This window comes from Podarcis filfolensis, assembly GCF_964270895.1.
Source record: "Podarcis filfolensis genome assembly, chromosome: 3".
Lineage (NCBI taxonomy): Eukaryota > Metazoa > Chordata > Lepidosauria > Squamata > Lacertidae > Podarcis > Podarcis filfolensis.
In genome coordinates this window covers 84,264,716-84,277,571 of record NC_139606.1, presented here as the reverse complement: position 1 = coordinate 84,277,571, position 12,856 = coordinate 84,264,716, and the positions used below count along the sequence as shown (strand labels likewise).

The 12,856-nt window shown below is 44.2% G+C and overlaps 1 protein-coding gene across 5 annotated transcripts in view; it reads right to left on the bottom strand.

Annotated features, from left to right (window-relative positions):
- The window catches only part of CAPN11 (calpain 11), a 32,907-nt gene that overhangs the window by 6,347 nt on the left and 13,704 nt on the right, over positions 1 to 12,856 (bottom strand). For all 5 annotated transcript variants that reach the window (XM_083606197.1, XM_083606198.1, XM_083606200.1 and 2 more), the window contains 15 exons: positions 12,617 to 12,686; positions 11,798 to 11,916; positions 11,080 to 11,213; positions 10,735 to 10,903; positions 9,103 to 9,186; positions 8,931 to 9,016; positions 7,241 to 7,315; positions 6,753 to 6,913; positions 5,354 to 5,523; positions 5,248 to 5,259; positions 4,478 to 4,689; positions 4,006 to 4,045; positions 2,834 to 2,899; positions 1,845 to 1,902; positions 1,681 to 1,745 (listed from right to left, as the gene is read on the bottom strand). In XM_083606197.1, coding sequence (XP_083462323.1) covers positions 1,681 to 1,745; positions 1,845 to 1,902; positions 2,834 to 2,899; positions 4,006 to 4,045; positions 4,478 to 4,689; positions 5,248 to 5,259; positions 5,354 to 5,523; positions 6,753 to 6,913; positions 7,241 to 7,315; positions 8,931 to 9,016; positions 9,103 to 9,186; positions 10,735 to 10,903; positions 11,080 to 11,213; positions 11,798 to 11,916; positions 12,617 to 12,686 — 1,521 coding nt within the window. The remainder of the gene's footprint in view (positions 1 to 1,680; positions 1,746 to 1,844; positions 1,903 to 2,833; positions 2,900 to 4,005; positions 4,046 to 4,477; positions 4,690 to 5,247; positions 5,260 to 5,353; positions 5,524 to 6,752; positions 6,914 to 7,240; positions 7,316 to 8,930; positions 9,017 to 9,102; positions 9,187 to 10,734; positions 10,904 to 11,079; positions 11,214 to 11,797; positions 11,917 to 12,616; positions 12,687 to 12,856) is intronic.

The window sequence follows — 12,856 nt, the reverse complement described above, 5'->3', positions numbered from 1 at the left end:
ACACAAGACAGCCTAATGCTTTTGCAGTTATCAGTGCCACACGTCTGCCAGCTTGGAGCGGCTGCACTTCTGAACTGCTCTGTACAATTGAGTGAAACACTCTATTTAAGCAAGAATAGCAGGTATGCACAGCTAGGAATTGTGCACTAGGCCACAATGATATTGAGTGAATGAGATATACACATACACTTTCACTTCCAAAAAATAAAGAAGAGGGGGAACGTGAAATGAAAAGTGAAGTAGAAGAGAGGGGAAAGAAAATTTACATAATGATAGTGTTCTATTTTAGCAAGAAAGGGCTAGCAACAGAAAATATTTCTCCATATTTTTCATTCCAGTACTGAAAAAACAAGGCCCATCTACATCTAGCGAGGATTTTAAGAGGATTTCAAGAAAAAAGAATGTGGCAACAACAGAAGAGATGGGGATATGTTGGCAACAGGAGTGGGAAACCTGATTTTTAAAAAATGTATTAAATTAAATTAATTAAGTTTTATTTGTATAGTGGTACCTCGGGTTACAAACTTAATTCGTTCCGGAGGTCCGTTCTTAACTCGAAACTGTTTTTAACCTGAGGCGTGCTTTCGCTAATGGGGCCTCCTGCTGCTGCCAGCGCACAATTTCCGTTCTCATCCTGGGGCAAAGTTCTCAACCCGAGGTACTACTTCCGGGTTAGCAGAGTTTGTAACCCAAAGTGTTTGTAACCCGACGTACCACTGTATTAATTTGGTAACTAATAAAAATAATTTGGAAAAGAAAGAAAAAACAAGGCCCATCTCATGGTACATTTATCTTGTTGGCTGAATGCTCCCAAGATCTTGACACATTGAAGTGTCTAATGTAAGCACAATCAGACAACTGGCTCCAAAGCACAGCTCACAACACACGCACTAATTACACACGTGTATGAAGAGGGGCATTGCAACAAAATACAGTTGCCTAATACACTTCTGTGAGCAATGGGGCCATGAGTAAGCCAGAGAATCAGCATTTAACTAACACAGATCGGCTCCCACAATATCCTAAAAATTGCAAGTTACAAGAAATCTCTGGCCTGCTATAGGGCTAGGACAAACTATACACAGAGAGGCTGCACAATCGCAAGCAACCGCCTGCCTACAACTAAGAGGAATAAAGAGGCAACTACCTCAAAAGTTGTCCTACTCTGCATTCGTAAATGATGAACACATCATGAGGCCACAGGGGCTCCCTTCACATAGGTAATGGTATACACAACTCCCATCCCTGACCAGAAGCCATGCTGGCAGGAGCTGATGGAAGCTGTAGTACAATATCTAAAGGGAACCATGTTAGCATCTAAGAGGCTCTTCTCTCCCTCCTCACATCTACTTGGAGAAAACAAACCATAATCCCTTGCTTTTTGGTATTTCCAAATCAGTAAGCTAAGCACAAATCTTGGGTTTTGGGGAATGAAACGAAGCATGATCCCTGGTGCAGACTTACATGAAGTCAGGGAAAACCATTAACTACCGCTTATTGTGATGGGCAAACTTGGGTCAGTAGGTTTAGGCTATTAAGCTTCATACAAGAACACTCCTCTCTCTCTCGCAAAACTACCTTTGCCCGTAGTTCTATGCTATGAGCAGATTTGTATCCTTGCCCCACTTTCTTTGATCAAGATAACCCTCCCCATTTCTCCCTTCTCAGCAGAAAGGATACATCCATCAGGTTGACCATGTTACGGCAAGAATCCATGCTGAACCCATCTGTCTTCAGATCTTTGTCTGGCCGAGGGAGGAAAGAGACACACTGTTATTACACTTGGATGTGATGTTCAGAGACACCCACAGCATAGGCCAGGAGTCTGAATAAGAAGCACTTACGTCTGGCAATGACTCTGTTCAGAATGGTTCGGAGCTCAAAGACACTGATTTCCATGTCCTGGAGGAAGGGAGAGAAGGCAGATCGTTAGAAGAGCATTTCATGGCTCAGAGATTTTCAGGGATCCAAAAGCAGCTCACTCCTAACTCCTCAGGCTCTGATCCCACCTCAGGCAGCCTGTCAATGCATAGGGATGAATGGATCACTCTATCTACAATCCATGATTTCACATACGTAAGTTCACTGTGCCCTGCTTCCACACCAATCTGCAATTCTGTTTGTTTTTTTAATCTACAGCAAAATTAATATTTAAATATGTATTTTATTCCAAAATATGTATTTAAATGCGTTTTGCATCAATAAATGGGTTTCTAAACATACAAAACAGATTTATTTACAAGTTTTGGTATACGTTTTTTGAGCCAAGAATGGCATCACAAAATTCAAAGCATTGCTTTCTGATTTGAAACTCAGTCCCAGGTCCGTTTGTATCAGAATTCAGAAACTAAATTCTTCAAGCATCCCTAGTATTAAGAGATGGTTCTGGACAACACCGAGGAAGGCTAAGTCACTGAAGCAGTCAGGGAAATTTGTCCGGACTATGAGCCCTTCAGTCTCAAATTCATATTCCAATGAACTATTGCCATCTTCCTCCAGAGATCACCAGCATGCTTCTGTTCAATGATATTTATCTATTGTGCTTCCCCTCAACTTTCCCTCCATTCTCCAAGTTCTATGTGCATGCCTCTGTCACCCTCATTTTATCTCTACAATACCCCTGTGAGGTAGATGAGGTTGAAGGAAGGCGACTTTGGGGCATCCCTCAGAGAGGTCCCTGATCCAAGTGAAGTCCTCTTTCCATGGTGAACAGGCTCCTTCAACACCTTCTCACTTCTACATTGTCAAAGCCACTGGCACTACTTTATTTGCTCATTGCACACAACAACTGAAGGGGAAGAAACTGACAGGAATGCTGAGTCACAGTACCTACCTCTCCTGCAAGCTGCCGGAACATGTTCTTGAAGTTTTCGTCCACGTCATCCTCAGATATCTCTTCCTGAGGAAACAAAAACCAGGACCAGCAGGTGAAGCACTGCTCTGATTACCTAATTTTCCCTCTAGCTATCTTCAAAAACCACTGACAGCATCTTACACACTCCCATCATTAAATGCTATCTTCTCACTTTCCGTCAGCTGGCTTTTCCCCTTCCCTTAATTCTCCATGCTTCATCCCATCCTGTTTTAACCAACAAGGATGATTTAAAATGTAGCTTTAAGAAGGAGGAACATTGGCGTGAAGGGACATTAGCCAAATGCTCAACAAAGTATTTTATTATGTGCAGGTGATTTATACAGTAACCCAAGACTATATTACTGCAACATGCTTTATGGGGAGCTGTCCTTGGGACTCATCTCAAAGCTTGATCTAGAGCAGATTGCTGCAGCTAGATGGATAATGGGAAAAGGCAGGGTTAAGAGACCTGCATTGGCTTCCCCTTTCCTACCAGGCCAGGTTCAAGGTGTTTCTACTGGTGTACAAAGCCCTCAGCAACTAAGGCCCAGGATACCTTAAGAACCGCCTTGCCCTTGGACCCAAGCCAATTACAGAGATCACCCCCCATGGACCAAAGTATTATTTATTGCTTTCCTAGCCCAACTTTGGCACTCAAGGTGGCATACATCACTCCCCCTCTCCTCATTTAATCTCCACAGCAACCTTGTGGGGTAGGCTGAAAGGTCACCCAGTGAGTTTCACGGCCAAGTGGGAATTCAAACACTGCTCTCCCAGCTTCTAATCCAACACTGGAGTCATGCCTTGAATGCAGCGAGCCCAACTATATGGAACTCCCTCACACTAGAAATCATACAGGCATTGCCCTGCTAAGCTTCACACGCTTGGTTAGAACCATTTTGTTCCAGGAGGCATTCGCACCATGAATACTTGTTTCGGTATTATCATCTTTGATGTTTTAAATTTTGTACACTGTATTGCTTTCACTTTTTGTAAACTGCTTTAAGACCCAGATACAGTGAAATGTGCAGAATACACACACACGCACACGCACACACACACACACACTTAAATGCTCTCCTAAATAAGTCAGAATTAAAAAAGAGGGAGGTTTGACACTTAAAACTGCCCGTCTTGGGTTGGAGTGTTACCTCATCAGGCAGATCTGCGCTGATCTCCTCATCCAGCTCCCTGGAGAAGAAAGAACAATGTTAGGAAAGCCTCTAGTTCTGAGAAGATGGAGGAGGGCCTGGCAGAAGGGCAAGAGATATGGTAGGACACATCTCCACTTTGACTGTCCCCAATTCAAGAGAGCAGTCCCAATGGATGTATCTGGAAGTTTGCTGTGCAGCTCACTCAGGCAGCAAAACATGGAAAGCCACTGTGAGGATAAAGACATTTGTGGAATACACGTCAGGTCTACTCCTCAACTAGCTTTTGAGTCTTTCGTCCATCATCTAGAGTATCTTCTGCTGCTCAGCGCCTTCCTTTTCTTAACCCCCAAAAAGTCACCTGGCATCCAAGCTAATTTACAGAAACGCAGCTGAGTCCCGAGGTAAGCTCATACATCCCTTACAAAGACCTAGGAGATGATAGTAGCTCACACCGAAGGCATGGACTCACTCTGTGTCTGACTGCTTCTCGGTGAAGACGCGCAGGATGAAGTCTGCTTCCTGGTGAGGCTCAAAGGTGGAGGGCACGATGATGTATTCGCCTGGGGGAAGGCGGATGTGGTTGCTCACCTCCCGCAGGTTGATAAAGGTCTCTGAGCGCGCCCGAGACTGGTTCCTCAGGAAGAATTCCTTTTTCAGGTGAATACTCTGGCAGCCCTGGTTCTGGAACAGGAAACAGTTCAGGTATATTATACAGGGCGGCAAAGGGGCAGGCCCCCTCCTTCATCTGATGACAACGGCCTAGGCATCACATGCATATATAGAAACATACACTCACACCATGCATTTAAAGCACTACAATCCCACTTTAAAGTCTCATGAAGCCATGTGGCAAACCCATCTAAAATCATGCAACCACCACACATTTACTGATTTTGCTTAATTTGTTGATGCATCCAGTGCAGAATTGGACCCCCCCTTTCTAGCTTAGAACTTATACAGCCTGGACCATTTGGTCTAGTCCATTTGGACCATTTGGACCATTTCCTGCTTGGCAGGGGGTTGGACTCGATGGCCCTTGTGGTCTCTTCCAACTCTATGATTCTATGTCTGCAGCCATCAAAGAGCTGTGCACAACATTATGGGTCTCTGTTTGCATCAAGCAGGAGGAAGGTACATGTTTCAGATTCCATCCAGAATAGGGAACAGCACTCTGTGGCCTCAACCCATTTCATTCTTGCACACAATTCAGTAATGGGGTTTTGGTGGCTCAGGGCATACCTCCTCAGGAACCTGTACACAGAGAGAAAGCAGGCAAAGGTTAGGAATGCGCTCCTATTAAGTGATGATGCTCAAAAGGGCACACCAGGAAGCCACGTGGGGTTACCTCATAGACTGCAAAGCCAATGGTGTGCATGTCTTCGCCAGCTTTACGTGCTTTCCGCCGGTGCTTTTGCATCAAGGCCACTAAGAAGCTGCAAGCCAATTCATTGTCGTCTGGGTCGTCGTCCTCTTCCAAGAGCTTGATTTTGAACTGGGGGTTAATCCAGAATGTAGCTGCAAGGGGAAGAGGGAAGATGGTGACACTGTGGCAGGGTTTGGTCTAAGCTTTTCTCCCTTACGGTACAAACAGCCAGCCCACTGCCCACTCCCATCCTCTTTGTAAATGAAAGAATGAACATGGAAGACAGAAGAGAAAAGTAAGAATTAACAGAAAAAGAGGGAAAAATTAAAAAAAAAACAGAGGAAGAAAGAAATGTGCAAAATAAAAAAGACGGTGAGGGAGCAAGAAAATAGAGGTGCCCTCAAAAGGATGGGAGAGCAAGGGATGCCCCCTCAATTATTTTGGGGAAGAGATTATCTCCCTTTTTTAAACTATACTTGAGTACTGAGACTCCCCCACAAAGCATAACTATGAAGCTGAGTCCCCACTTCATCTCAAGATGAAATAAATTTTTGCAAGCTCAGTACAATGTGAGAGGAAGCACCACTGAACAATCTTGTTTTTGTTTTCTACTGGTGTGTAGTGATTGTATACCTAGATTAATTGTTTGAGTTTGCTACGAGTCAATAAAAGCCTCTGACTAGTCAAGTAACTAGCCTCACAATATACTACAAGTTTATCAAGATTTGAAAGCAACCAGTATTCATCTTGATTTCCTGTTTCTTCCTATCTTTCCTCATCTATTTCTTTTTTAAAGAAACAGTGGTTCTTTAACCTCGGGTTACAAACACCTTGGGTTACAAACACTTCGAGTTACAGACTCCGCTAACCCGGAAGTAGTACCTCGGGTTAAGAACTTTACCTCAGGATGAGAACAGAAATTGTGTGTCAGCAGCACGGTGGCAGTGGGAGGCCCCATTAGCTAAAGTGGTACCTCAGGTTAAGAATGGTTTCAGGTTAAGAACGGACCTCCGGAATGAATTAAGTTCATAACCAGAGGTACCACTGTACGTGGTTACTTCCGAAATCCCATATGTCCAAGTGCGTAATAACTTTTCACACTGCACAGATTTTGTTGTGGTTGACATTAATGTGTCTAGCTGCATGTCAGAAGTAGCCCTGCCAGTGGTCTTTCCCAGGGCCACCTATTGCATTATCGGAAAAAGCTTAGTTTTCCACAACTAAGGCATCCAGAGAGGAGGACATCAGGCTACAAATCGTGGCTCAAGCAGAGGCTCCAGGATGGTGAATTTATATATCACACCTCTGCAGAATGTGGGAGTCACTTTACTAGTCCAGTACCACCAAAGAGGGCGGACAAAGAATAGGCAGCAGCTGTTACCTGGGTGGTTCCTGCAGCCTCCTGCTGTGCTGCCTCGGCGCCAGGTGCCCTCAAAGAGGGTGGTATGCCATCTGCTCATGTCATCCTTGGTCAGAGCATCGGGGGTGAGGTTGCAGATCTCCAGCCTGGAAAACTCACGTAGAAAGTCTCGAAAAGACATCCTGCAGGGACAAAAAGGTATGTTGAAGTCACAGGGCAGAGAGGAGAATCAGGCAGGGCAAGTGCAATGCTGCTCCAATGCTTAAAGAACCTTGAAGCCAAAAGAAAACACTTTCCACACCTACTCTTTAAACAACTTTGGGGTACAAACAGAAAGGAGCTATGGGTGTTTTGTTTTGTTCTGTTTTTTTTTAAAAGAGGCAATCAAATGCTTGGCATCAAACGCTTCTGTATATCCCACTGCAGAATTAGGAATTATTGGGGGTATCTGCATGTCTCTGTGTGTGTACACACCAGGAACAAACAGTGCCACAAGTCTCAGAACTCACCAGAATTCACCATCTTCCATTTTCAGCTGCAGTTCTTCCCTCTGATCGGGGTCCACTTCGTTCCACTCAGAAGAGCTAAGATAGCAACAGAAAGACAGTTATGCTGTGTGTCCTCCCCATGTTGTGTCAGTCTGCATTTCTTAGTGCAGAAAGTATTGATCTGATGCGTGGAGATCTTTCCTATTCTAATTAATTCAAGAGGGTTCTTGAAGCTTCTTTGTGTGAAAGAAACAAGCAGAAGGTTCATGATGTTTGGGTTATTCCTTCAGAGAAGCTGAGTACAGCTGGTTTAAACTGGTTCTGTTATCTCTTCTTCAAGGTCATGCTGACTATAATAAGAGGCCAGAAGGAGCCTGGGTTTCAGTTATTCTTTCTGTCTCTTTTCCTTCTGGTGTGGTGTTCTGTACACAGTGTGCTTAATGTTAAGGTTTAGAATTATTATAAGTTATTGTAAGTTTAAGTTAAGTCTGCTGCAACTGGACTTCTTATGGACAGTGCCAATCCTGAACGTATTGGATTTGTGACCATTATGCACATTTGCCTTCAAGTAGCAAATGCTGGATGAAATACAATTTCATGGTCTATTTTTTGAGAATCCTGCAATGTGTTTAAGTTTTTATTCTGCTAACTATACATTGGAATCTGCTCTGGATCAATATTGAGTAGAATTTTAGTGACATGTTACTCCTTCCAGTTTTATCTGGTAGCAGCAAAGGGCTGTGGAAGAGCCCATGCTTTGCATTCAAAAAGTCCCAAGTTCAATTCTCCCTCTTGTCTGAAACCCTGGAGAGCTGCTTCCAGCCAGTGTAGACAATTCTAAGTTAAACAGTCCATTGATCTGACTCTATTAGGCAGCTACCCTTGACCCTAACCTGATGTTTCATTCCAGCTCATGGATGAACAGATTCAATAACAACAACAACAACAACAACAACAACAACAACAATAATAATAAACTTTTATTTGTATCCCACCTTCCCCGGGCTCAGGGCAGCTAACATCAAATATATAACTGTTGAATGGTCACTTTAAAATGTGAAGGTTCATTATTATTTCACAAGTTATGTATGTCTTTAAGGGCCAGGGTCAGGGCAAATAACAAGACCCAGTCTTACAGCTGTGAAACATAGCAGGTGCTGCTAGGCTGTGTTAATCAAGCTGTGTCAGCAATTGGTCATAGTATATAAGGAGCAGCACCTAGCTCTCGCATTACCCTGGGGGATGGGTTGGTGGTTGGGTCTGGTTTGTTGTTGATGTATTTAGTGTATAAGGAGTTTTTGTTATTAAAACCTTGTTTAAGTTATTTTTGAGTCCCTTTTTAATGCATGGTCTCCCCAGCAAGCTCTCTGCAGCGCTACTAAACTGCAAATCGCCAACAATAACATTGGTATAAAATCAAACTATAATCAAATTACCTCCTAAAAATAAGTCAGGATCAAATTAAAATCTAATTAGATGGCTAATTAGATAAAAAAGCACTGTGTTAAAAAGGAGATGGAAATTCTACCTGTGATGGCTTAATTGCACATGCAGATCATCACCTGATGCTAAGGTCATCGAGTGATGGCACATGCATTTGCGAAACATTTTTTTAAGTGTCACCCGGATGCATCCCAAATGGGATCGCTATCAGATGTCACAGCTGGGCACGGCACCTACTAATGTCACGGCAGGAACACGTCCAACCCACCTATCACTCCAGGCTCCAGTCCACTCCACTTGGCCCCAGGGATTCCTTATCCGAATGAGCGCTTCCTGCCGGCCACGATAGTCCACCTGTCAAAGTTAAGGTATTGAGACAACCGACACACATGGCTAAAGCCCTTGAATTGGTCTCCACAGCCCCTTGAAGAGAAACTCACATTCTTCAATCCTGTGACGCTATAGGCATGGCCCTTCACGAGTTTCTTGAAGGTAATGGCTTCCATGTCAAATGCACTTGTGATCTGTAGAAAGAGGATATATGGCACTGGTTAAAAGGCTTAACCCTCCCCTCTCTCCAAAAGGCGATGGACTAAAATGGCTGCTAAACAATGTACCAGCAGCAGTTCACAGCTCAGTGTTGGTTCCTGTATATCCTAGTTGCCTCAGTGAAAAGTTCATTCACAATGTTGAAGAGGCTGTGAACTCTTACAAGCCTGTTCATTTCAGAAGGATGCAGAAGTCGTGCAGTAAGGCTGTGGGCATTACAGCATCTACATCAAGAGGTGCTCAGTTTCCATAGGTTCCATAGGAAAAGGGCCCTTTAGTGGGTATAGGCTTTGACTTCTGGAAAACTGTTATTTGGAAACTTGACAGAGAACTTTGGGTGAAACATCACTAGGAGTGCTGACGACATCCAGGTCGATTTCTTTACTTTTTCAACAAGAGAAGACCAGCTTTTCACATTTGAAGGCAAAATTCTATAGCAGGGATGGGGAACCTCCAGCCCTCCAGTTCTTGTTGGGACTACAACTCCCATCATCACTGGCCACACTGGCTGGCCTGATGGGAATTGGAAATCAACATTATCTGGAGGGCCACAGCTTCACCCATCCCCATTTTACAACATAAAGCTATTCCATAGATTAGCTGCAAGCTATTCACCAACTGGCCACTTGTATTATTCAGAATACACAAACTGTGAAAAGTAAATGCACTGATAATGTACAGATTAGTTCTGGCCCACTAAATCATAGTGTATATATATATGGGATGTAGCCCTCATTCATTTTTCTGGCTTACTTGGCACTGCTTTTCTCCACAACAGTATGGAGTGTGAGGGGGGATGACTTATTACAACTCGCAAATGGACATTTATAGAAGGTCACCCTGTGGACAATGTGTGAGCAGGCATGCAGGGCAATAAGAGTGGGTGTGGAGAAAGGAAAGGCTGTTGCGTAGGATGCTTGGCTCAGAGGCATTCCTCCTTCACAACTTGGCACCACTCCATTTCTCTTGCTTAGACTGGTGTGCACTTGTGTGTGGTCACCAATGTTGTTTTTCTCTCCTCGCATTTTAAAAACACAGGAATAATTAAAAGATGTGTGTTTGGCAAACATCCCAGACAATGGTCAGTCAAGCATGGAGCTCAGACCAGCAGCTGACTAATTTGCACATAACAAGACTATTCATATGCCCCTGTTTTTCACGTCATTGTTTTCTAACTTTTAAAAGAACTCAACTAAAGAGTAAAAGAAAATGGCAACCTGAACTGTACTGTATTTGCCTGAAACAGGGTGGTTGTCCGTACACTTTCCTAACACAAGGGGGCACCAACCAAATGTCTCTTGCTACAGATGAACATGAGAAATGGAACTTCACAGCCAAACAGAGACTTGAGTTAACATTTGGGCCTATTCTACTGTTCTACTCTGACAGGTTTCCACTGACCGAATCCCTGGCCTCAGAACAAATATCAGAGCCAGATCAGGGAAGCCCGATCTCCCTCCGCTGCCCCACTTTGATTCCACATCTGGAACATCCCACAAGCTCCCTCTTGATGCACTGCTTACATCAATGGAGCAGCCCAGCAGGGATCCCCTCTCAAGAGCCTTGGAAATGATCCTGCACAAGTCGCGAGGTGGCTTCTTGAGATCGTACATCTCTGCCACACCACCGGTGAAGTCCTCAAAGCCCTCTGTGGTGCTGCCCCCCGACAGGGCCTCATAAGAGCCGTTCAGCCTGTATGGCAAAGAGAATTGGCGGTTAGTAGGCTAGCCTTAAACCTGGCCTCCTGGAAACCGGAAGGCCCAGTTACAGAAGGTGGTGAGTTGAAGAACAACGGAAAAAAATCCAAACCAGGGCTTGCTGGGGAAAAACACACAAAAGGGCATAACCTGTGCTGAGGCAGCACTCACTTGGCATAAGCTTTTTCCAGCAGAGCACTCCAGAACTCCTGGCACTCCGCTGAGTGCACAAACACCAGCTCTCCATCCTTGGTTGGCAGCCGATCATCAATCACTACATCCACCCATTCACCAAACTGCCAGATCTGAAGAATAAGAAGTCGGAGAATAATAATGAGGTAAGGAAGAGTAACATAGCAAGATGGTCCAGTTGGAATCAGACCATCACTCCATCTATTATTATTATTATTAATAATAATAACAATAACAACTACAACTCAATTTATATCCTGCTCTTCCTCCTGAAGAAGCCTGCACCTTGGGTATTGCAGGATCGAGATAGATGCTCAGGCTCAATAGGCTCCACCACTAAACTGGAAGAGGAATACACCACCTTAGTATATATCGTATATATCAACTGGCAGTGGCTTTCCAAGGTCTTAGATGTTCTTCCCCAGCTCTACCTGGAGATGCCAGGGCTTGAACTGATGATGGTTTGCATCCAAAGGATGTACTCTACCACTGAGCTATGAGCTTTGCTGATTGGGTTGAGGTAATGGGACAGTAGACATTAGGTTCGAACAGGGCAACTATCCCTTCAGCAATAACTCCACTTCTTAGCCAAGGCTTCCTCTGTTTGCAGCTTTACGTTTTCCATAGCTTAGGGTCCCATCCATCTGCAAGACGGGCTTTCCTTTGAAGCACTTTCTGTGGGAAAGATGAGCCTTACCTGGAAGTGAAAGATGCCCGCATAGTCCTCCTGAAAGCTTTGTCCATGAGGTACAACCCTGTGCAAAAGTTCCTCATTGAGAGTCAAGGAACCAATAGCAGCTAGCAACCAGCAGTCACCTGATAAATAAGGAAATAGATGTCAACTCAGGCTGCATTCAGATGTGGGGATTGCTGAACCAGTTTTCCTGGTGACACTTTTGTCCCAGTTTCTGACATTCCTTTTACACTGCATTACTAGCTTCATTATGGAACAGTGGCTTTTTGACTGATAGACTGCCCAGGTCACACTAAATTCCACTCACTCCCATTAGCATAGTGGTACACAAAAGCAGACAGCAGACATGTTCCCACAATCCCACCCTTTATGCTCATGTGCGCTACGATTCCCCCACGAAAATGGCAGGAAAGAGTAGTTATGTTGGCATACCACCCCAAATTTCATCCTCCAATTCCTCCCCCCCCTAGTTAATGGTGTTGCAAATGGATTTTCCCTGGAAGCAATTAATAGGGGAATGAGCACTAAACTTCCGCTGCACTTCCAGAAGTGGCTGTTATGTTATGTGAAAGATCACATAAACTTTGCCGGGGGGCGGGGGGAGGAGGGGGAAGGAATGAAGTGCTGTCTGAATGAAGCCTCAGTTTCCCAGTGGACCTGGATTCCTAATATCCTTATTTCTTCTCTAGGTTTTCAGTATCAGCAAATTCCTCATCATCTGAAATCACCAGAAAACTTGGAATATACTTTCTTGCTCTTAAGATTCATTTATGGTGCCTCCAGCTTCCCTCTCAATGCAAGGGATAAACACACATTACTCACCCAGAGCCCCCTGGCAGATATCTGTCCTTGTAGCACCTCCAACGATAAACTGGGGGTCATCCACAATTTCCTGCAAAGAGGAAAGAAAAATGGAATATAAACTGTGGCTGGGTTCTTCAGAATACTCATACACACATAGTGGGAGCACTGAATACACAACATGAATGCAACATCCTTAAACGGAGACAGGCAAAGACTGTTATGGCTCAGAACCATATAGTGTTCCTTTCTCCCACTTCA